The sequence below is a fragment of the Mytilus galloprovincialis genome, chromosome 5 (assembly GCF_965363235.1).
Source record: "Mytilus galloprovincialis chromosome 5, xbMytGall1.hap1.1, whole genome shotgun sequence".
Taxonomy (NCBI): domain Eukaryota; kingdom Metazoa; phylum Mollusca; class Bivalvia; order Mytilida; family Mytilidae; genus Mytilus; species Mytilus galloprovincialis.
The window spans coordinates 2,623,959-2,649,957 of record NC_134842.1 but is presented as its reverse complement, the minus strand read 5'-3'; the positions used below and the strand labels follow the sequence as shown (position 1 = coordinate 2,649,957).

At 31.6% G+C, this 25,999-nt stretch overlaps 1 protein-coding gene across 2 annotated transcripts; it reads right to left on the bottom strand.

Moving 5' to 3' along the window:
* Positions 1-10,937: 10,937 nt before the first annotated feature.
* On the bottom strand, positions 10,938-23,077 carry LOC143074255 (LHFPL tetraspan subfamily member 2a protein-like). Of its 2 annotated transcripts, none has more exons than XM_076249800.1 (3): positions 22,966-23,077; positions 16,239-16,663; positions 10,938-11,498 (listed from the first exon to the last, which is right to left on the bottom strand). In XM_076249800.1, the coding sequence occupies exons 2-3, from the start codon at positions 16,606-16,608 to the stop codon at positions 11,284-11,286; spliced, it is 585 nt and encodes a 194-aa protein (XP_076105915.1). In that variant the 5' UTR covers positions 16,609-16,663; positions 22,966-23,077; the 3' UTR covers positions 10,938-11,283. The 2 variants fall into 2 exon arrangements, with proteins under 2 accessions (XP_076105915.1, XP_076105916.1); XM_076249801.1 differs by lacking the exon at positions 22,966-23,077 and adding an exon at positions 16,876-16,970.
* Between the last annotated feature and the right edge of the window lie 2,922 nt (positions 23,078-25,999).

Here is a 25,999-nt window from a genome sequence, read left to right as displayed (position 1 = left end):
GGCGACCGTAATTTTACCTTAAGCCATAACCCCGTTTTGTTTTGTTTTTTGTCGCTCAGTCTTGAGTTTTCTATATAGAGTATTGCTGATAGTTGTTTGCCATTTCGTCGTTTTGTGTTTTTTGTCATTACGTTGTTGTCGGTTATTTCTTCGACTTATGATGTTTCTTCTCTCTGAAACCTGTATTAATTTTTTTAGCATTATAGAGTTACAAAATCACTGTGATAGCGTTGATGACTTTTCTTTCTGATGAGGGACTACTAGTTTTAAGTTTTATATTGATTGATTGATTGATTGATTCTTAACATCCAGAGGCAAATATGTCATGCATGTTAAGGACGATTTAAGGTTGACGTGTAGGGTTATATATTGTTGCTACAAATATATCATGTGCACTATGTGACACCAGATGAGATCGGACCTTGCATGTTCATAAATGTCTTCCTTTCTATTCTATTGACCACCAGTATTCCATGTCTGTTTTACCCATATCTTTAGTTATAAAATCGCTCTCTATTTGACCTGTCTAATTTGAAGATATTTCATGATATATTTTAGAATCAGCTAAATGGAGATATGATATATTCCCTGTTACTATCCGATTTAATGGTTGAACAAATGTCTCGTGACATTAATATGTGTGATCAGCATATTATACTGTTAACAAGTACAAGATTTCAAAACTGATTACATTTGGAATCAAAGGGAATGGTTCCGAATGTAATAAATATGTTTCTTCCTCCTATTATTCTCAGTTCTAAGTTAAACATGGGAATTAAATGGTATCGGAAGGAGGATCGATAAATCCAAGGAAAACTATTTGTTAAAATATCTGGACGAGAAAAGATTCAATCAAAGTCAAGTTTGAAAGGATTTCCACTTTATCTGACAAGTAAGCACTTATCAAATGAAACTTTGTAAAACATTGTTACTTTTTTAGTTGCATTAAATGATTAAGGATGTACACCTCTGAGGAGCCAAAAATTTCTAGAATTAAACTTTTTTTCTTAACCTGTTTTTTTGGTTTATAAGACTGTAACAAAATAATTGGTGAAGAAAAAAAATCATATGGTGGTGCACTTCTTTTTGTGCTAAACGGCCCTTTGAAAATGCCCAATTTGGATGATTTTCCCATTTTTCATCGATTTTTAGCTATTTTTGGGCTATTATCGTGAAAAAAAATCACAGTTCCACAATTAAACTTTTTTTCATACTTTCTATAAAGGTGAAGTGGACCAATCTGAATAAATTTTACTTAGAAAAACAATACGTCGGTGTTAATATAAGAAAATTTTACTATATTTTGACGTTTGTTTTTTTGTAAAATTTACTATGGTGCCAATTGTCTATTTTTGTGATTTTTCTCAGTTTTAAGAACAAAATGCAAGTTAATTCAAGTTTTTTTTTGTAATAAATGATTGGAACAATACATATCTAAGAAATTTGAAAAGACCAAAATGATATGGGATGTACATGATTCTTGTAAAATCATTTTTTGTATCCCTCGCTGATTTTCTGAAAATTTTGGCTAAAAGTACTGACTTGATTGGTCGTAAAATTGGAAAACTGAATTCCTCAAAAACCATTCATTGTAAATACACAATTTTTCACAGAGTTATGTTTGATTATAATATTTTTAAAATTCATTGATATTTTTCACTTGTATCACATGTTTTGGAAATAATTCAAGAACGAGATTTCAACGAGACTGAACGAGACTGAAACGTCAGAAGAATACATCCTTAACACATGGATAAATAATGTTATCAATTTGAAAGATAAATAAATGTTCAGTCTGCAGACACCATATAAATGATAAAGATACAACATTATGAAACGGACATGAACATATGATGAAGAAATAATTCTGATATTTACGGTCGTGTTTCGTTTCAACAGAACAAATTGATCTAACTTTGATTAACAAAATTGTTGTAGTTTTTTAACATTTCCCTCTAACAGTCCTTCGTTTCATTAACATCGTACGACTGGAATTATTTTAAGTTTTAAACAATTTAATATACAGAATTTATAAGATTGTATGAAAAGATGCATAAGAAACCAATATAAAAATATGTAGATTGATTGATTAATTTCTTTTTGGTTGCTTAAAGTTTAGTTGCAAATGCTTTTGTCAATTTTTAGGACGAACAAATCTTCTCAACAAATACAATAGGTATGCTCTGTAATAGAGATCGTATGGGGATGACGGTCTTGTAAATTTCGACTGCCACTGGTATTTTTTTTAAAACCAGGGTTCATTGATAACGATAAACATGTTTGCAATATTAAAGCAACGTACGGACCCCTCCGAGAGTTGTTACAGTGGTTTGTAACGCACAGAAATCGTGAAACTCTCTTTAAGGATGTTCGGTTGTCATGCATTGGAGGTTTTGTCAGATTTTAAAATTCCTCTGGTTTATCCATTTGAATGCCTTGAAATAAATTGCCCATTGACCCCGATTTTTCTTTTTATAAATCTTTTACATGTATAATGAAAGCCATCTGTATAAGTCTCAATTCTACCCAGACGTGGCTGCGTACTTGTACATCCATCGCAACCACTTTGTCAAAAGATGTACTACTGGTTGAAAGAAGACCAAAATGAACACATTTTTCGGAGATACAGTCATTATTCAATAGTGAGTTCCCTCTCAAAAGATGTCCAATCATTTCAACTAAAATCATTAATTTCAAAACAATATTACCAAATAACTACATGACTAATTTATATCAAGTAAATAGCATAGGTTGTAGTAATGTTCAAAGTTTTATTGTGCATTTGTCCATGATATTAATCATCCTTAATTTAATTTTCAAACGTGGTGAATATTTCTGGAAAAGTTTTCTGTATATTCTAAGCAAATTACAATCATTAAAATTTGCATTTATGTTAAACACATCAGGAAACGAAAACGACTCGCACGTAAATTATGGCAAAAAAAAATAAAACTTTAGACATTTCTACATCTACAAAGAGAAATTGAAAGTTCAACATGAGGATATTGAAATAATTTATTTTGTCATAAGGTTAAAATCGCAACCAATCCGAATTGTCAATATTTTTTTAAATTTAATTCAGGATGTTGACAACGTTTTAAACAACAATATCAGGTGGACGCATGGTATGCCTGACAATGAGATACTATCCTAAGACCTGATGACAATTGTCTATACAACTACAGGTCAACGTTCGGCCTTTAACAATGAACGAAACCAATACCGAAGTATAATCTATAAACAGCCCCGGAATACAAATGATAAACTATTCATAAAAAAAACTAACGACTTGATTTAAGGTACACATTTTCTAGGTATAGCAATATAAAGCTAACATTTGTCGGAAAGATAGGAACCAATAACACCAACTGAATGTCACGCACGTTTTAAATAGGTAGAAACATAAAGTGTGCATCAGGGTTTAACGAGATGATGAACGCTAAATCTTCAAGTTATTTGTGGAGATGATTTGGTCGAGCGTAGAATTTACCCAACTTTCAGCAAGTAAGTCCTTTTGCTATAAGTTTTTCTGAAAATGTTGATTACATACAGAATTTTGCGGATTTCTTCTGACCGTAAGCGGGATCCCAACCCTCCCCTAACTTAGGACAGCGGTGTAAAAAAAACCTTAAGCTGCTATGTGGTTATGGTATGTTTGTTTACCATATGACTCTCTCGGAATCACACTGACTTTAAAGAAGATGAATTTAAAATTTCATTCTTAAGATTGTCCGTGTAGTATTTACGGTCTACCGGTACTAGAACCATATTGTTGGCTGCTTTGTCGGTCGTTTCAAACACAAACTGTTTTGAAAGTTCTTTTCGTTTATTTTATTCTGAATTATTTAATCTGGTGGTTCTAAATATACGTAATATTAAACAGTGTTGTAATACACGGAATATCGACAGCTTATAGTTGGTTAATTGATGATGAATACAATGGATATCGTCTTTGGATTTGACAAGGAAACTTAAATTGACTGATATCAATACCACTGATGAAGTTCAAGTAATTGATTTACAATTAAAAATAGTTAGACCGGATGTAAGTTATTGAATTGAAATCTAAACGCTATAATGACAGCGTCACGATTCTTTTCTTGGTTGAAACAAATCAGATAAAAAACAAAGTAGTTAGGGGATATTGTATGAATTTCAAACTACAACTTTGTTTAGTATTTAATTATTTTTACACTGTTGTCAACGGTTCACTGTTCTAACAGAACAAATACAAATTTTGTAGACTTGATAAACCTGATGATTGAAAAGACTGAATTGTATAAATAATGAACAGCCATGCTTGAAGGTCAGTTAATGCAAATAATATCTGACATGCCTGCCATCGCCAAAATGTAACACAAGAACTGTCGCAAGTAACCTCAGTGTCTTATTATCTAAGTGCATGCTGTCATAATTTTATAAATTCAATGTTTTAGAAGAAACTAAGCGTGCGTAAACTACTCTATTTTGTACAAAGTTGTAAAGTAAAATTTTTAAAATGATGAATGCAACAAACAGATGTAAATAACAGTTGTAGGTATGATGTGATATAGTTGAGCACACATATGTAAAATAAAACAAAATGGAATTAAAAATAATTCCAGGAAGAGGATATAACGCCCAGTAGAATTTAAAGCAACGATACCATAGGTGTTCTAGTCGACATTTTTCTAAAATTTTGCTTAACAAATCGGTATTAGCCTATCCTTGAATGGTAACCTGTTTTTTCTGCCAATCGGCATCCGATTCAACTTCCGGAGAAAAATGTATATGATGTCAAGCAGTATTAAATTAAGTATCCATAGCACCTTTATGTAATGCCACGTGGTATCGGCTCATATGTATATGATACAAAATGGTAGAAGCTTATACGTTCGAATAACCTACTTCTGATGTCAAACGATATCAGAGTATGCCTTCGGAGCACATGTTTATATTTTGAAGTGGTATCGGAGCATCCGTATATGGTACAAAGTGGTAGAGACGTATCCGTCTGTATAACCTGCTTCTGAAGCACCTGTATCTGATGCAAAGCATGTCCAGCTAACCCATTCGGAGCACCGATAGCTGACGCTGACCGATATAAGCTTATCCTTCCGCAGCATCTGTGACCGATGACAAGCAGTATATGCAACCCTTCCGAAGCACCAGTATATGAGGCAAAAGCTGGATCAGCTTTGTTTTCCATGTTTTTTTTGTAGACGGTCTTCTATGGATTATTTGCTTAAACACATCATCGAAAAAACGATACATAAAGGATAATATGATTATATTTTGATAACAACATACTACAACAAAGAATTTGAATATGGCAGAGGTCAGTAACGATTTTTCCAAAATTTCCATCATTCAGCCTGGTATAATCAGATAGAAAGTAGTGACTTTAAATGGGACAGTTAATTGACAATTATGGGGTCTACAGTCTATACATGCATGGATTAAATAACGAAGACAAGAAATGCATATATCAGAGTATATGATTGCATCAATTGTCTGTATGTCTGTTATAGAATAGTATATATAAAATTCAGGTCTAGGATATATGAAACGACAGCATGATTAGGGCAACGATGAGACGATCCCTGTTCATCTGTTATTAGACACATATTTTTGGAAGTACAAGCATCTAGCTAATAGTTGTGTCCTTGGCTATCATACCACATCTTCTTTTTATGTCCCTGCTGTAGGTAAGTGGATTATTAAGTGTTACCCTTGCCCGTTCGTCTTTTCGTCTGTCCGTCTTACAGAATGTCTTTCTGTCCGTCCTCCCATATTCGTTTCCGTATTGAAACCTCAATTAGACTCCTCAACATATGTACATGGCTAAAACTAACAACATACAGTGTTCGAATGTGTGCAGTGAGCTATTTAACATTCTAGATCTAGAGTAATGTCTTTTTTAATTTTCCAAATCGAAAAGCTATCATACACAGTCTTCTTTTATTATTATATCTTTTATTTTGATTGATGTTTTTACACATTTTTTATGTTTAACCTTTTCAACAAGAAAAAATAAAATCACAAAATACTGAGCTCCGAGGAAAATTCATAACGGATAGTCCATAAGTAAATGGCAAAGACGTAAAAGTACATCATTTATTTTCAAGTCAAACTGTTTTAAAACTCCGTTGATAAACGTGTTATTAATTGCTGACGTCCATTTGATAGAAAAAAACTTATACAATCTCAGATACAAAATCTGTTTTTTGGGTTTATAATTGAAAATATTACTTTAGCAATGATAATGGATATGAAAGAACCAGTAAATCGGAATAACTGTCTGGGACATGGTTGTGCATAAAAATTAAAACAATTAAGTTAAAATAAGCTGCATTCTTTTTCAAATATTGGAATGTCATTATATTAGATGGACTGGATTACTTCCGGTTCTTCAATAATATTCGAAGAGAAACGTCATGAGATTTCTTAAAGCAATATTTTACGATTTGATGTTAATGTGGGTAAAGGTTAAAAATAAAATGACTGTGTTTATTTGTTAAAAAAGCAAACTCCCCATGTTCAGCTTTAAAAGATATACGCTTCCTAGTACGTAAAAACGGACCACTTTAGTATTACTTTTCAACTGAAATAATTCAAAGGAGTATATTTTATTTATTTTCAGTGCAAGAACTATAAAGACTATATAGAATTTGTAGAATACGAAATACTGAGTTGTCTCAGTTCACTAATACAAACAAATCAAATAAATTTACAAAGTTTACAATCAGGAAATGTTTGTTCTCGAAATTTTATTAGCATTGCCTTAACAGACGCTTGTACAACATAATCTAGAATGTAGATTTTATACGGAATTTAAATAAAACGAAGTAGCTACTAGAACTTCAGAATTTAAAATATTATTGGCAGCAAGGTTTATTGGAGATTATTTTGATTTGATGGTTTTTAATTTCAATACATACAAAAATCGCAGAAGACATTAACGTTCACTTTAGTAAGATAACAACAAAAAAATAAGTTGATATCGGAATGTAACGCAAGTCCAAGAGCAAGGTAAACGATGTGTCAAATTAAAATAAAGTAAAAAAAAAAACAACATCAAACTAAAACCTAAATTTCAATAGCGATTACTGATGATAATGTAACGGATTTTATTTTCTGAATATACAAGCAATTTAGTAAATTTTCTCTTGTTTTAATGGAGTTATATTGGACTCGGTAATGTGATAAGACCTTGATTAAGAATGTGTTGGCTAAGAGCATACATGTACCTCAATAAACATTATGACCTCAAACGCCCAACAGTCCCATTGTGATAATTTGATGTGATGTTTTTCGGTGGCACATGTAATATTTTGTAGATTAACACAACAAATTCCTTACTCTCTTTAAATTTATCCTACTCAATAAGAACGAAAATTATATTTAAAGTACATCATTTGTTTTCAAGTTCACGGTTTTCAAACTCTGTCAATTAACGAATCACCAATTGTTTACGTTCACTTCATAGGAAAATTAGCACAATCTGAGAAATGGTTTTATGGTTTATATTGTAAACTATCAATATAGCGATAATAATGGAGATGATTGAACACCGTTACTTCGAAAAACTGTCTGAGGTGTGCTTATGTATAAAACTGACAACAATGGATTTAAATAAGCTGCATTCTTTTTCAAATATTGGTATGTCAATATATGTGATGTACTGGATTACTTTTGGTTCGGTTCTTAAATAATATTGAAGAGAAACTTGATGAGGTTTCTTAAATAAATATTTCACTATATTACATGTTGTACATGTGAGTTTAGGTAACAGTAAAAAGAAAAGGAAGATGTATTAAAAAAAAGCAATATTCCCATTTTCAGCCCTGAAAATACGCTGACAGCTTTAAAATTACTTTCAACTTGGACTTAATAAACAGTTCACTGATTGAAAAAAAACATTATTGAATGAGTTTAAAATGTTTGTTCTGGGAAATGTATTAGTATTGACTTAACGATCGCTTGTTCAACAGAATCTAGAATGTAGAAATTTTAAGGAATCAAAATTATAATACATTACTACCAGAACTAGAGAACTTGGAAACATTATTGACCATATTATTGAGTTTATTGGAGATACTTTTGATTTGATTATTTTAAATATCATTATATCAAATGATGGCTGATGTCATTATGGTTCCTTTCAGTTAGATATTACGACAAAACAAATCAACTCGATATCGAAATGTTACGCAAAATCAAGAGTTGTTCAACATATGCAATCAGACAGGGAACATTATAATTAGTCAGATGGGAATATCAGTCCTCCGCATTTGGTTTTCCGTATGGTTTTCTATATGTCGCAATTTTAATGGGATGGAGTTTATTATTTGCCATACTAAATAAAAGTACCCACCAGGTGGTGACTAACTTCATTTGTTTATGTTCAGACTAGCTTATGATATCTATAGACAGGTATTTCAGAATTGTTTAAATAACTTGCTTACTCTTGTGATGTTCAAACAATTTAAGAGTTATACAAAAAATTGTAAACAGAAAACTTTTAGAGACGATCATTTCAGAATCATACGAGTTTCATGTTACATACATGCATCATCCATTGTGTGTGCTACGGGTACGTATAACCTCGACAGTGTATTAAACTTTGTGCATTACCTCAATATAGCATGTAAAGGCGTATAACATCAATCCTGAACAAGAACATTGAATTGTACCATGTGCACCGCCTGGACTGAGAAACGTGTGATTCTGGTAGATATAACTCCAACCATTAGCATTTATATCGTATTATCTGCGTTTAGTTTGTTTTGCTGATGTAAGGTCGAATAACAAAATCCTAACAATTACATTGTATTATCTTGTCCATTGCCTCAATATAGAAACGTGATTGTTGTGCTTAAAACGTAAATCCTTCACAATTACATAGTGACATTCAATGTTCTTCTACACAGTTTAGTTTTAATGTCCTGCTCGGGCGTATAACATCAACCCAAACAGTTACATTGTATTTATTTTAAAACAGTAACAACTCAGGCATGTGATCTAACATTTTATAATGATTGTAAAGAACGATATGTTGACACACAATGAGACATAATCACTAATAGGCTTTGTATAGATCTTAATTACTCTTCACTGGGCTGTTAGTACCAATAGGCTTTGTATAGGTCTTAATTACTCTTCACAGGGTTGTTAGTATTAAACATCAATGTTTGTTGTCAGAGTTGATTCAATGTTTCCGGATCAGAAATATATATTCTTATCTTTGACATTTCAGAGACGAACTTTCAATATAGCATTCGTTGAGCTAATAAACAACAAATCAAATAGTTATTTGGTATCTGACAATTGTAATTTAAGAATGTTAACAAGTTCTGTAAAGACATTTCTCAAGAGAAATATAAATTGTCAGACTTGACATGTAGTGCTCAAATGAATCCAAGGGTTAATAATGAACCCATCAAACTGGTTATTCAAGGATTGTGTTTGTTTATCTATAGTACAGAGCAACAGATTGTTTTATAGCTCGATACATGGAGCAGCATTTTATTTTTCATATCGATACATGTAAATTGTTGAAGTTTTAGTATTATATGTCCTTTTGTATCATTTACTGTTTAGTCTGGGTTTCTTTTATGGTAAGTGACTTTGTACTTATACATCCCGTCATTGTGTTATTGTTCAATGATTATTTTGTATTCTTGTCTTTCATTATTGGCCATGTGCTTTGTGTATACTCATTTTTGTGCATTTTTATACTTATGACGTGGTTCTGTACTTATACATTCCGTCATTGTGCCATTGTGCAATTGTAAATTGTAAATTTTCGTATTCTTGTTTTTCATTTTTGCTGATGTGCTTTGTATTAATGCCTTTTTGTGCTTTTTGTCACATATTTGTTTATTTTCATTGTAATTAAGATTATAACACAATGTTGCAAAAATCGAAACGGAAAGTCCCTAATCAAATGGTGAAATCAAAAGCTCAACACTTTAAACAAACGGATAACAACTTTATATTCCTGACTTGGTACAAGCATTTTCTTATGTAGAAAATGGTGGGTTGAACCTGGTTTTATAGCAAGTCAAACCGCTCACTTGTATAACAGTCGCATCAAGTTCCATTATAATGACAACGATACGTAAACAATCAAAAATAGATATGATATAGGTAAATATGACAAAAAGTGAATTAATAACCATAAGTGTTGACATCATGGAATACCCGCGGGTTTGTAACCACCAAGGTTGATGAAATCGTTCACGACCCGGAGGTGATTAGTAACCAAGGTTTTTGACATCATGGAAGACCCAAGTTTGATGACCCGAAGGGATGTAATAACCAATGCTTTAAAATATAGCACGATCCGAACGGGATTCAAAGACAATCCTTTTGACACCGTGATCGATCCGAAGGTTCAAATAATAGAGTAAATTGAGGTAAAGCTTGTCCATTTCCTTTGATCAAATCTTTAACTTTACTATTGATGACTTCGTGTAAACCTTTTTCAATTTTCTCAATTGCAGCAGTGTTTTGTTTTATTTTCTCTTGAATCAATAATTGGTCCAATATAACCTTACTTTTTTCAATGTCATAAACTTTGGCTAACACCGAACAACAAGCTATAAAGGGCCCCCCACAAAAAAATAGTGCAAAACCATTCAAACGGGACAACCAACTGTCAAATCTATAAACAAACGAGAAACCAAAAACACTTATGAACCATACCAATAAACTAAAACTAATGAGCATCAGATTCCTCGCTGTGTTTTATTGGTTCTTCCACTTTTTATTACCAAGAATACATTACTTTTTAATTTGACAGTGTTGCTTCAGTGCAGTATCTTTAAAGTATACCCAAATCTTTTATTTTGAGATATTTCAGTGAAATAAAACAGCATTTATAAGTAAATTTTATTAACATAACGTAACAATGAAACAACTCGACAAATAACAACGATACTTGTACCTTAAGCCTTGGAGATCATTATACAACAAATCATTCTACCAAGCTACTAATTACTGGTTCTACATGTTTTAGATTTATACAGCTAAGTATCATTATGTATACTATTGTAAAGGTTATGATGGTTTTACCATTCCAGATCTGGTTAACTATTTGTGCTATACGTAAATATGCTAAATAACTGTAGTTACTAAGCTCATCAGCAGTAATGTATTGGCAATTCTATCAAATGACTTCTAAATTTTTCATACACATTTATACCCTCTCAAAAGCGTGTTTAAGGTATGTTATTACTGAGTTAAGTTTGTCTTTTGTTTAATGCTATAGCCTTTCCTAATAACTCTCAAGAATACCGATTAAGGCATTATGTCGCGCCCTTTCATGTCTGTAAACCGTGATAGAACTGGACAAAACATGGCTAGACACGTCCCTGTTATGGCCAGTACAAAACTCCAGCCTATAGAGCAATCGTAGGCCTGATACATGACGGACTTAGATCCACAGTATTGTCTTATAAACGATGATCCAAATCCTAGTGGATATATAAATAATCCTGCAATCATTACCAGGACTGAAATAGAAAAATATGTCATACATAAGCAAAATAATAAGAAAGTTGGTGATATAAAATATAAATTTGACTATTTTATCACAGGCATAAGCAAAAAGTTTGTTTACTCGTGGTCGGGTTTGCAACCTAATTTTAATGACTCAATGTGTTTTAATCCAAATGATAGAGATTAGGTGCAATTCGTCAATATATCGGAATCAAACTTTGCTGCATGTATCTGGGGTATCCTTTATTTCTATTGGGTAGATGCGTTCAACAAAGTCACATGTATCTTTCGTATCCTTTATTTCGATTTCTATTGGATAAATGCGTTCAACAAAGTCACATGTATCTGGGGTATCCTTTATTTCTATTGGATAAATGCGTTCAACAAAGTCACATGTATCTGGAGTATCCTTTACTTCGAGTTTTATTGCATAGATGTGTTCAACAACGTCACTTGTATCTGGGGTATCCATTTTTTCGAGTTCTATAGGATAGATGCGTTCAACAAGTCACATGTATCTGAGGTATCCTTTATTTCGAGTTGTATTGGATAGATGCTTTGAACAAAGTCACTAAGTTTGAGTCGTCATCCATATAGCAGATAGTAAAGTTCAATACTAATGACAAATGTATCTCCTTTACTGTTTGATGTTCATGCAATTTGTAGAAGAAAATAAATCATGAAAACTATATTCTGAAAACCTATAACAAACATTGCTAATAAAACGTTATCTGTGTTATAAAAACTGACACGGGTTACACCATTCAAACGTATCTTTGTTTTGCAAACGTTATAAATCAGCGATCACAAGAGGGTGACTGATGTGAGTGAAAACACTTTGAGATTTTTGTTTACAGTACTGTCATTCTCAGTTTCAAGGTTTTGCGTGTCAAGTTGTATTTAATTAATTTTTTTAACAAATTATCTGTAGTACCCAAGCCAATATCTAAAATGTACTGTTGTAGCCGTTTTGACCTTTCTGACAAGCGATGATTTATAACTTTCTGAAAAACAAGTGCCAAAATGAATAACAGAAAGGTATGAATTACTGGTGATGCAGGGTTTGCACGCATTGGCATTGGTATCTATCAAACAACTCTCAAATACAGCTGTCTTATTTACATTAAATCAAGCTTAAAGAGGCTAGAAAATCAAATGGGACAATGAAAAAATCGAATGTCGATATTCCTTTCCCGAATAAATGTTAGCACGCTCCTCAATAATAAGTAAGTTTGGTGTAACTATCAATGTAATAATTGCATGTTAGATAATACAAATCTCTAATCATTTTCTGATTATTTACAAAAATACAAGTAAAGATCAATCATATAAGACATGCAATATTCCATCCGAAAAGACAAGTAAACATCAATCGTAGAAGACATGTAATCTTCCAATATTTGAAAAATATACCTGATTACTGAGAGTATTACACGAAAATTCTAAGTGTTGTTTATCGACTAAAATTATTTATCTAAGACTTAATTAACTTGTTCTTCGGCTCCTTACTCTATGTTTTAAACTTTTCTGGGGTGAGAAAAAAACAATCAAATATTGTGGAATAAATGTTGAATGTATTTTCTTTCTGTATTAGAGATTTGAGAGTGTTTATCATGTATTGGTCATCAATCATTATTAAGTTCAAAATAAAGAAAAGTTATATACAGACTGCTGAAAACTCAACGGTTGACATGCTTGACATGTGTCGGATAAATAAAAACAAAGCCACGTCTTGTCTAAATAAAGACTTAATATAGATGCAGTTTGAGATAGGTTCAACAATCTTTAAAAAAAGGAGAGGCGGTATGAGACAACAGAGTTTCATTGAAGTGAATAAAAGCAATTGTGGGTCACTGTACGGTATTAAACAATGATAAACACGCAGACCGTATAGTTGGCTATAAAAGGTCCCGACGTAAAAAACATAAAACATTTCAAACGAAAAAAGTAATGACCTAATTCCTAACAATCTAATAAAAGTAATAAATTATAACTAGCCTGTAGATGTTAAACGAAAACTGATCAGAAATCGATAAATTGATCATGTATGTTTTAAAATTATTACAGTTCATTATTTTATAAGCCCGGTTGATTTATTTAATTGGTGATAATTAAAATGTTTATCCTTTTGCCGACTACAACCTGACTTTATGAACTGTGTAATAACGTTATTTTATATCTTAACGGGCTTGAATTCAATTGCAAATTACTATTGATAGAGTTCTTTTATATTTCAAAGAACTCCAATTATTCATTATCAAATTGTTCAAGCCATTATAAAATAAATAAATAGATCCTTGTAAAAACCTGTAATGACATTTATCAACATAAAGATTTAGGTCGTAATAAAGGGAAAGGGGAATATGAAAAAAAATATTCACACTTAAAACAAAACTTGATGCAACATTCGTGATCAAAGCATTTTACCATTCCATTGATACTCACCGAACTGATACACACAAACGTTGCCTTTTAAAACGGAGTAGATAGAGAGACTCCAAACAGTTAAACCCCTCCAAATGTCCTCCTCTGAAGTCAAATTTCAGGAAAATATCATTTCTAAGCATAAAATTATAAAATATAAAATCCAAACAAAAATTGCTTCGTTCTGCTAGCCGAAGTTGTTCAGATTGCACACCCAATCACCTCAAATCCTCGATCAGCGCCTTATTTTCAAACACAACATTATTCAGAGTAAAACAAACAGATGATTATAAAACAACCATTTTTCATTAAAATTAAGTGCTATTTTCTCGTGAAATAGATATAATGATACTTTATCTTTGTTTCTTATCTTCGAATCATGTTGAGAAAGTGCTCATCATATTTTTGTTTTAAGTTTCAAAAAATTGCAACACATTGTTAATCTATTTAATAAAAAAATCTACCTCACATATTATTGTATCATTAATCATCTACCTCGTGAGCGATTGAGTCAGTAAGTATCTTATAAACGAAGGATGTGTGAAAACTAAGTTCCTCTCTATAAGTTGTGTTTATTTCAAAGCCATTAAGTTTGATTATTTTGTATGTAGCTCGTTCTCCAAACATATTGTCCAATCTTAATTAGATGACGGTATGTTTGTATGTTTTAGCATTTTCAATTTATCAAATGGTACAAGTTTACCACTTTGCCATTTAAACCTTCCCTTGGCACTTATTACACAAACATAACATAATGTTTATGTTAACAGATATCTAAGTTATTGGTGTTACAATTAAGTTACAACTATAAAACACGTTATAAATTTGCTTTTACATTAATAAAATTGTTATCTCATTTGGTTGTAATACATCTATTAGAAATTATCATTATTGCAATGCAATAAACTAGATCAATATTGACATGTATATAAAATTTTAATTGCAGTTATTTGACCTTATTACGGTTGACAGATGTTCCTGCGACTTTCTCTTCAATCTTCCTCTAAAGTAGAATTAATATGATAAGTAATTAGTTTGGGTTATGTTTAGTTTTTGTCATGCTAATTTGTACCTGATACATTTTTGTAACACGTGAATAGTCAAACCGACCTGTTTGACTTCAATTTATAAATATTGGAGGGGTGTTGACTAGGTAGCAAATTGGGCTAAAGAAAAAAAAGCAACCAAAATCCAATCAACCCGATTCATCAACATTTTAGAGATAAGTTATTTTTTTAACGTTTAAAATTTGTATACGGTAAAACAAACTAATTATTTTATTACTATGACATAGTTTCAATGTGTCGTATGTGATTTTTATCCTCACAAATAACGTCATGTATTTAGGAGCTTTTGTATGTATTTTTTAAGAATTGGGCAAAATCACTTCCTTTATTTAGTATATTGATTTTATAGAACTTCTCCCTGTTTTACAGAAATAGATTGCTTTATAAAAAGCTTTTAAATTCAAAGACAATTTATTTGTTTATTTATGTTGTATGGCAACCTGACAAACCAGCTACAAATTGGACACATCATGCAATCAGCTGTTTCTCTTGTAGCAACCTACCAGGTACCGTTCTAGTAACCATACTGCTACAAACTGGACATTGTTATACCACTGTCCCAGGTAAAGGGAAGGTTGTGACCCCATTACAATGTTTAACCACTCCACATTATGTTTGTATGTGTCTGTCCCAAATCAGGAGCCTGTAATTCAGTGGTTGTGGTTTGTTTATGTTTTACATATTTGTTTTTTGTTCATTATTGTGTACATATATACATGAGGCCGCTAGTTGTCTGATTTAAATTGTTGTTTATTTGTCATTTTGGGGCATTTTATAGCTGATTGTGTGGTATGGATTTGCCATATTGAAAGCCATACATTGACATATGTTTGTTAACTTCTGTGGCATTTCGGTTTTTTCGTTAGCAATAAGACCATTGGCACTCACACCACATCTTCCTATATCTATATATTATTTTTATATATAGCCTGCCATATATCTGTTACAGTTCTGACAACCTTTCGGACATATGACTTTACATTTTACTGACAACTTACCTGCTACAAACGGTACATATCCTGCCATTACTGTAAACGTCCTAACAACTTACCTGCTACAAACTGTACATATCCTGTCATAGCTGTAACAATCCGATAAAATTACTCGCTTCAAACGGTACATATCCTGCCATTACTGTAAAAGTCCTAACAACTTACCTGCTACAAACTGTACATATTCTGCCATAGCTGTAACAATCCGATAAACTTACCCGCTACAAACTGTACATATCCTGCCATAACTGTAATAGTCCTAACAACTTACCTGCTACAAACTGTACATAACCCGCCATTACTGTAACAGTCCTAACAACATCACATGGTATACACGATGTGCACACAGCTAAGAATGCTCCGCATGAAAGTAGGACACATCCTGCGCCATATAAAACACACGCCGCCTGCCATGCTCCAGACGGCAAGTTTCCCAAATTGAAATATCCACCATAGAACTCACATTCCTGTTTTAAGCTTCCTCCCGGAAATACTGTTCTTGATAAACACAAACTTATCATTCCAAACGTATCCAATAGATTGGAACCAACAAGCCACACAGGCTGAACGAATGCATACGTAGTTAAACCAGAAACCAGAACTGACAGGAAAGCCCAGATTATAAGAACGGGTGATATCATGTCCTTAGTAAGATCATCGTGGGCTTGTTATTTCATCGAACAATTATTCCATAGTCTGTAAAGTAAAGTGTGCAATATTATTACACGTATAAAGTATAATTAGCAATTAGTATATAGCGAATAAATTGTATTAAAAATGCAGTTATCTGAATACAAGTATCAAATGTTGTGTACAATCTTATAATGTTAATTTACCATATTTGTAAAATAAAAACGCACTTGTCCAATTACTTTACATTATAACAGTAATTTTCAAATTGATCATACTTTTTAACAGGAAGTAATAGCAGTTTAACTTCTCGTGAATTCCAAAGTTTAGAGTTGTTTTATTGTAATACGACATTGTTGAATTGATCAAACAAAGTATAAAAACAAAACAAAGTGTCGATTCCCCAATCATCCCACGTGACGATTCCCCAATCATCCCACGTGTCGATTCCGCAATCATCCCAAGTGGTTATTCCCCAATCATTCCACGTGCTTATTCCCCAATCATTATACAGATCAATATAATTTTTGCATTTTTCTCAGTAATCCCGAGTCTAGCTGTTGATTCACATTATATGTAGTCTGTGTTCGATTATCAACGAGGAATAGATGATAGCATTAATGGAATCTAAAGTGAAGATCGCTATTTCAGTCTCATGTTTTCTACTTTAAATACAGAGACATCGTATAGAGTATGGATTATTAAAGAATGATATATGTTTTACTTTTGCATGAGAATGTAATTATCTTGTTTGGTAATTCACCAATCTGATTGACAGATTGAGTTATGATGGTGATAGATGGCTTGATATGCTTTAAAAGATGATTATTCTGGTAAAAAACGTAGTCAGTGTAATCAGGCATTCTCAAATTAAAACTTCGATAAAGTCTCCCAGCGATTGTTTAGACGGCATGGTTCTGTAAATAGAGATAGTGACCTTTCCAGTGACTTGTGTCTCGCAACAAAAAGTTTGACGCGAAGTTTATCAAATGCTTGTCTGTAATGTGACTATATATCAAACACTAGGTCAATCCCGGTATTTACCCCTTTCTACGATGTATTGCAATCTTTCTATTCTCCTCAAAAACATATTATAAAACCCAATTTCTCACAATTTATTTCCAAATTCTATCTCATAGATTTTTTGTTATGAACAAAAATGTGTTTTTGCATGATTAATCTAAGAATCTTTTGGCAATTCTCAACGATTGATAGCTTCAAAACTAGCATAAAAGACTCATCTTTTTAATATAATTTTGAAAAGAGCATAGTTAAATCAATAAGTATAAGAAAATTGTATCTAAAGAAACATATCGCTATGATCTACCTTCAATATGTATCTTATTTTTGTTTCTAGTATCTTTATTATAAACATTTATTTATCTGAACAGTAATAACATTTTAAAAATAAGATGCAATATTTGCTAGTATGTTAAATACTTCTACATAGTGAGTCCTGTATCTCGGCATCACGAAATAAGTTTTAAGACTGTTCTGCGCGGAGTCAAAACTTTGATATGTCTACATGTGAACTGCAACCCTGTTAGCTAAAGCACGATTAAAAGTCAACTCAGCCTGCCGGACCATCACAGAGCAAAACAACTTTACCTTTATAATGCATCAATATTTTCTCGTCCAGAGTATGCATTTCATTTGCCGCCGGACACAAACATCACATCCTTCCATCATTATCATTTAGCGAGTGCCTTTAATTGGCAATAACTTACTAGTTATCGTTTTCGTTTGATACAATTCTAAGATTTCACTTGATATTATGGGCTGTTTTACTACAATTTGACTGGGCTCTAGGATTTTTTACATTAAAGCCTTTTCAATATGTATAATTTGATTTAAACTGCTACGGACGGTATTGTTTAGATACGGACGGTATAGTTGTTTTGCACATAACAGTGCTAAATACATTGACTTTGATAATTTCCAGTTATAGTAAGCAGGATAATTATACGTCCCTCGGAGGATATAATAACTACCTATAAATATTGGTTGCATTTACATGAATAACAGTAAAGAGTCAGTCAACAAGTTCCCCCGAGTTCAATTATCTACAAGTAATTCTTTATCAGTATTGATTGCCGCATTGATAAAGTTTCTTGTTGGCATCTTTAGAGGAAATTTGATTTGTCTAGAGATCTGTAAATCTACAATAATATTAAGACAACTATATATATAAACTTGTCCGTAAGAACTATTTACATAAGAAACTTCGTAATTATTCGGTATTTTCATATGACTTTATTGACCATAGAAACTTCAGAGTTATTTGAGATTTATACTCTATTTTCCACTTATGTTAATGGTTATGATTAATGAACTAAATATGTGACTAAGTGTACCATCTCATTGATTGTATTAAGTGAAAAGGAAATACATGTTTTTTAGCACTGTTTATCTTAGAAGAAGAAGACGCATTAATGTGTACAGCTATATATACTATCTACATATGGTAAACCTTAAGTCTCATATGGGTGTCATTCTTTAGCCGTTAATTCATTGTCGTTTGATTAGTTATCAAAGGTACCAGGATTATAATTTAGTACGCCATACGCGCGTTTCGTCTACATAAGACTCACCAGTGACGCTCTTATCAAATTTTTTATAAAGTCAAACAAGTACAAAGTTGAAGAGCATTGAGGATCCGAAATTCCAGAAAGTTGTGCCAAATACGGCTAAAGTAATCTATGCCTGGGATAAGAACATCCTTAGTTTTTTGAAAAATTCAAAGTTTTGTAAACAGGAAATTTATAAAAATGACCGTACTGGCTACTGGGGTGGTGATACCCTCGGGGACTAATAGTCCACCAGCAGAGGCATCGGCCCAGTGGTAGTAATAAAATTAACGGTACCAATTGTCTTGCACCATGTGCGCATTTCGACAATACATGTCTCTTCAGTGATGCTCGTGGCCAAAATATTTGAAATCCAAAGCTTATATAAAAGATGAAGAGCTATAATCCAAAAGATCCAAAAAGTATAGCCAAATCCGTGAAAGGAATCAGAGCTTTGCATGAGGGAGATACATTCCTTAATTTATAATAATTTTTATCATTTTGTAACAGTAAATTTTAATAACACAAAAAATCCGTATTTTCATGCCAGTACCGAAGTACTGGCTACTGTGGTGGTGATACCCTCGGGGACTAATAGTCGACCAGCAGAGGCATCGACCCAGTGGTAGTAATAAAATTAACGGTACCAATTTTCTTGCACCAGATGCGCATTTCGACAATACATGTCTTTTCAGTGATGCTCGTGGCCAAAATATTTGAAATCCAAAGCTTATATAAAAGATGAAGAGCTATCAATAAAATAAAATAGTCAAAATATGGGTTCAGCAGTCATCATCGTGTAACAATTTTAATGGAACAATTTAACAGAACACAAACACATGCATTGCATCGCGTGTCTGACGTCACTTATTTTTGTCGTTTAATGTTTATACAAACAAATATAAATTTTCACATGGGAAATGTTAGCATACAGGGCTAAAAATCAAAAGTCTGTAAGAGTTAATTGCAGAAATAGACCGAGATTTAAAATAGTCCAAAAGTTTTATAGAATTGATAAAGAGTCAACAAATAGTTCATTCCACTACGTAATTAAATAATGTTGACGTTTGGGGTTTAACATATTTTCTCATTTATAATAGAAATATAGCATAATGACATATGATAGAACAATAACATACTGACGGGATCTTTTAAGGTACAGAGCCATGTTATAAGAAAAAAGGAAACACAAAAAACACTGGTAAAAGGGGGGGGGAAGTATCAGCTTTTTGACTGTCGATAACTTTTCAGTTAATTTATTTGTTTAATGATTCGGCTTTCTATCAATCGATCACTGGACTGAGTCGAATATTTTTTCAATTTTTTTTTTAAATGTTGGAATCGATTAAGAGAAGTGTTTTATTTTTTGACATTCTTTTGGCCGCTGGTTACTTACATGTGAAATTTATTGGCCTTTAACAGTTGTTCATAATTTGGTTATTTGTTCAGTTAATTAAACCTTTCTGTTTCCCAAGTTATCTATTCATAGAGATTGAAAGGGGTTGCCTTAATAATTATAATATAATACTTAATATTTTAATTGAATGTAAAGATCTAGAAATAGTTGTGTGGTATTTTAGTTGAATGTAAAGATCTAGAAATCTTTGTGTGGTATTTTAGTTGAATGTAAAGATCTAGAAATATTTGCATGTTATTTTAAATGAATGTAAAGATCCAAATATATTTGTGTGGTATTTTAGTTGAATGTAAAGAACTAGAAATATTTGTGTGGTATTTTAATTGAATGTTCAGATCTAGAAATATTTGTGTGGTATTTAGATAAATGTAAAGATCTAAAAGTATTCTTTTGGTATTTTAAATGAATGTAAAGATCTAGGAATATTTTTGTGGTATTTTAATTGAATGTTAAGATCTAGAAATATTTGTGTGGTATTTTAATTGAATGTAAAGATCTAGAAATATTTGTGTGGTTTTTTAGATGAATGTAAAGATCTAGAAATATTTGTGTGGTATTTTAGATAAATGTAAAGATCTAAAAGTATTCTTTTGGTATTTTAAATGAATGAAAAGATCTAAGAATATTTTTGTGGTATTTTAATTGAATGTAAAGTTCTAGGAATATTTGTGTGGTATTTTAATTGAATGTTAAGATCTAGGAATAGTTGTGTGGTATTTTAATTGAATGTAAAGATCTAGAAATATTTGTGTGGTATTTAAATTGAATGTAAAGATTTAGAAATATTTGTGTGGTATTTTAATTGAATGTAAAGATCTAGAAATATTTGTGTGGTATTTTAATTGAATGTTAAGATCTAGAAATATCTGTGTGGTATTTTAATTGAATGTGAAGATCTAGATATATGTGTGTGGTAGTTTAATTGAATGTAAAGAACTAGGAAGACTTTGCAGCCTGTGTTCACACTTATATTTCACACTTTAGAATTTTAATTTTACCTTTGGAATAAGGCTACAGTCACAAAATTGTCTTTACCACTCAACTATAGAATACTATATTTGCTGTAAGTAATAAGAAAAAATTTCTCTTTTATAGTATTCATGTAAATATTTTGAACATAGTTAAAAAGCCTACCTTACTGTAAATGATTAAAGTAAAAGAAAAATCAGTTAGACTCGTTTTGAGTAAGTAAGTAAGTATGTTGATGGAAAGCCAATATATAATATGTTAACATTGACATCTATATGTGGTATAAAGATAGGAAGTAACATACTTAGTATAAATGTTACTTTTGCTGTTTACAATATTTAGTAATATATTGTTAGTTTCCTATGTTTAGAGCTTTGAGTTACCTAGATGACAAACAAAAATACATCCAAATGTGATTCGCTATTTCTATGTTTCTCATATGTACTATCTCATTATGATATCAGACTTAAAATATACCCCAGAAGCTCGTTTAGTCTTCTCAACTCTTTTGTTGCTATCGGATCAAAACAGTTAAAAGGCTAATTCAAAAACGAACTTCTGGAGCATTAGAAACTGTAACGTAAAGTTTATGACAGATAAAGGGTAGAAAAAACCCGAGAGCTTGAAGAATGCAACATAATATACTGTAAATTTACATAAAATAAGCGTGTTGATGATATATTATGTCACCAAATGAGATTTAATTACTGGGCTGGGATACCCTATATAACTATCCTTCCATGTAGTTAGAAAAAGCGACAAAATTTACTTTTTTATGAATAATTTCTTTTATATAAAACAATATCAGCAGACATTCTGATAACATGTGCTTCCTTTTATATTTTTTTAAAGAATTAATTAACAACCTAAAAGCATAAAGGTAAAGAAAAGATCTGATATATCAATTGATTCATGAGCAAACACTACATGAGCTTGACAAACCCAAAAGCAAAATTACAATGTTGTTATAGCTTTTCTTCTTATTTTATTGCAATGAATCAAGTGAAACAAAACATACTAAATAAGCAATTTAAAGATGGTAACAATACTTTTCATCGAGTATTTCTCGCGAATTCGTTAAAACCTTTTTATAAAACCTGAAGTTATCTGAAGAATTTAAATAACGTTATCCAACTACCTCAAAATCGGTTCAGGATATATCTTTTTTATTTATTGATTTACAAAACATTTATTTCCTAGCAATGATTGCGAAATAACAGATATACTTGAAATTAACATAAATCAAAGATTATTTGTACTTGAAACGTAGACCTGAATGCAGCCAAACAACTTACATAGAAAAACAACCTCATGTACTTGAACTAACGCTGGTTATTTTTATATTTGTAAACAGCAGACGTTGTACCCAAGCCTTAAAGCAGACATTCATGTTTTATCTGTTATAAATAACCTACCTTGTATAGTCAGATATAACGTATCCATTGATGCTTTAAACAAAACCTTCAATATGTTTTACCAAATAGTAACTAGATCCTGAAAGCGACAGAAACGACTTTGATTGTAACTAACATGTTTTAGAGCCTTTTATATCCAATAATAAGTTTTACGTGTTGTAGCGGAAGACAAATCAATAAATCCGCGGGAAAACCATTTGTAGCAACATTTAGAAGAATAGGGTTCAATCATGGCCTTTTAAATGCTAACAGATTTTCAATTAAATTTGATAAATTGATAATAGTCGTGTAAAATTTGCATTTGAAAGTTCTCGATCGACTTATTTATTGAAATGCAGGAAATAATTTAATCAAAAGGCGAAGAAATACAACGTTCATTGACATATAATCAATCATACAAGATGTTAAAACATTCAAATAGTCCAATAGACATAGTTACCCTTTACTTACTTTATCATAAAAAAATCTAATTTCGCTATTCGTGATAACGTACCATACAACATTGCCTTAACATTGCATTAACTTACCTGTTGCATATACTACAGTAATGGTGTAATTCATCGTATTTGTTAAACGCTGGTTTGAAAACAAAAATGTCAATTTTTCCTTGAATTTGTTTTATTCATAGGCAATTTTAACACAGCTTCAATCCTTTAAAAGCTTGGTTTTTAGATTATTTGCCTGTGTCCGAAGATCTTGCCTACCAACAAAGATGGCCGAAACAGCTAAAAATAGAACATAGGGGTAAAATAAAGTGTTGTCTATTATTTGTAAAATCTGACAGTGTTGATTAATACATGTTTCCCCTTAAATTTTTTATTATTGCATTTTTGTCTTGAAAACTACAAACAATGTAGAATAGCAATGGGGAAACTTAAATAGGCAAAAAATAAATATTCATCATGTTTACGCTGTGTCTGACGTTACTCTTTTCAAGAGTTTTCCTCTCTTTTGTCTATGTTTATTTTCGTTTCGTGTGTTCAGCTTTTTAATTTTTAATTTTTAATTAATATTTTGCCATTCGGAATTTTTGTTTTGAGTTTTTATGGTGGCCGGATGCGGCCATTTTATTTATATTTTAGCATTTTGCGATTTCTTCTTTCATTTTACAAACAAGAAATCGAGGAATCGGGAAATCGGAAAAATCAGAAATCTAGAAAGCGAAATCGACAAATTGAGAAATCTTGAAATCAAAAAATATATTTCCCGTTTTCGCGTTTTGACGTTTTTGCTTTCTCGATTTCCTAATTTTTGAATTTCGCGTGAAAGTCAAAGGAGAAAACGCGAAAAGGCGAAATGGTCGCATCCGGCCACTATAAGTTTTCCCTCAAGTTTGGATAAATGATGAAATTAGAACAAGAAAATCACATATTGACTAAAAGTAGAAAATCAAATAACAAAACAACCCAATTTAACAAATACCTAAAATAAAATTAGACTAAGATACCAGACCTCAAAAAGAAATTAAAAAAGTCTAAAAACTAAAAGAATTTTAAATAACAAGGCTTTTGGAATGACTTTAAATTTGAGACTCTCTGACTATTCTTTCTAACCTTATCCCTCCCAGGCTATTCTGTTAACTACCTTTCTCAATGGACGTTCTTTTAAACTTCGTCCCTCCATGGCTGTTCTGTTCAACTGCGTCTCTCCAACGGGAGAATGTAGGTACTGAATCTATATCAATTATATTAATGTTAAAGTACATAGCACCGACAAATAGATTATCACCCAGATAATTTGCATGTCTACAAACATTAACTGAAGAGACATCTTTTCTTACATTTTTGTAGGCCATTAAATTATTTAGCATGGTCAGTTAATTGCCAAGCTTGTTCATGTTAAATTGGGAAATCGTGTTATGTATTGATGCGAGGTAAATTATCTTTGAAGTAACTATAAACGATTGCCTATATAGCTTAGAAATGATAATTGTTTTTACGTTTGGTTTATGGTTTGTATGGAATAAAAGACAAAAATGTCTGTATTAGATAAAAGTTTAATTGCTGATGGTAATTATGTAATATGTCCAATAAATAATATATACGAATAAATCAATAAATAATATATACGAATAAATTAAAATAGTTGCCAATAACTTTAATGTCTCTATTAGGAAATTGGAAATAAGAAAGGACTCTCATAAAAATACTTTGGGTCGTGTTTGGTTATTTGATAACTTTTTTATCAATCGGTATTAAGTGAAATTCTTACAATGCTGAAGAAACCATAATCCTCGCTACAACATGTGAATTTCTTCTGTTGTTTTTTTTCTATGGTCGGATTGTTGTCTCTTTGACACATTCCCCATTTCCATTCTCAATTGTATTATATGTAAGTGTGGTGATACATAAATTGTTTAGAAGTGAATGAGATGATTATTAATAACAACAAGAAGATGCTTTTGCAAAGAACTCCGTCAAGCAGGTAGGGTCGTCCCTAACTTAGTGATTAATAGTTTATTGCTCCGTGTTGATTTCCTCATTGTTACCTTGAAATGAATGTATATGGACTGATTTTATGTCATGGATCATGGGTACCCCATATCCTTTGTTTATCTATTATATTTGTAACAACACCAATAAAGAGAACAGATTTTTCCAATGTAAAAGCCTAACCCGAATACACATTGTTGTGATTTCATGTCGCTCAGTAATTAGTTTCTATATAGAGTATTGCAGGTAGTTCTTTGTCATTTCGTTGTTTTTCGTTCTTTGTCATCACGGTGTTGTCGGTTTTTTCTTTGACATTCTATTTTCTCTCTAAAACTTCTATTCACTTTTTTAGCATTATAGAGATCCCTTATAGAGATACATGTGGTTCATAAGAGTTGCTTGTTTCTCGTTTTCATATAGATTATATATTTGGATTTCCCGTTTGAATGGTTTTACAAAAGTCATTTATGGGGCTCTTTATTATAGGCTGCTGTTCAGTGTGAGCCTAGGCTCCGAATTAAAGACCGTACTTTGACTTATAGTGGTTTTTCTTTTAGAATTTGGATAGAGAGATGTCTCATTGGCACTCATACCACATCCTC

Coding starts and splice junctions, on each gene's coding strand:
- LOC143074255 (XM_076249800.1), bottom strand. CDS start 16,608: ATGATATCACCCGTTCTTATAATCTGGGCTTTCCTGTCAGTTCTGGTT. Junction 11,499..16,238: donor TTATGTACAGTTTGTAGCAG/GTAAGTTGTTAG, acceptor TTTCTATTTCAG/TCCTGGTAATGATTGCAGGA.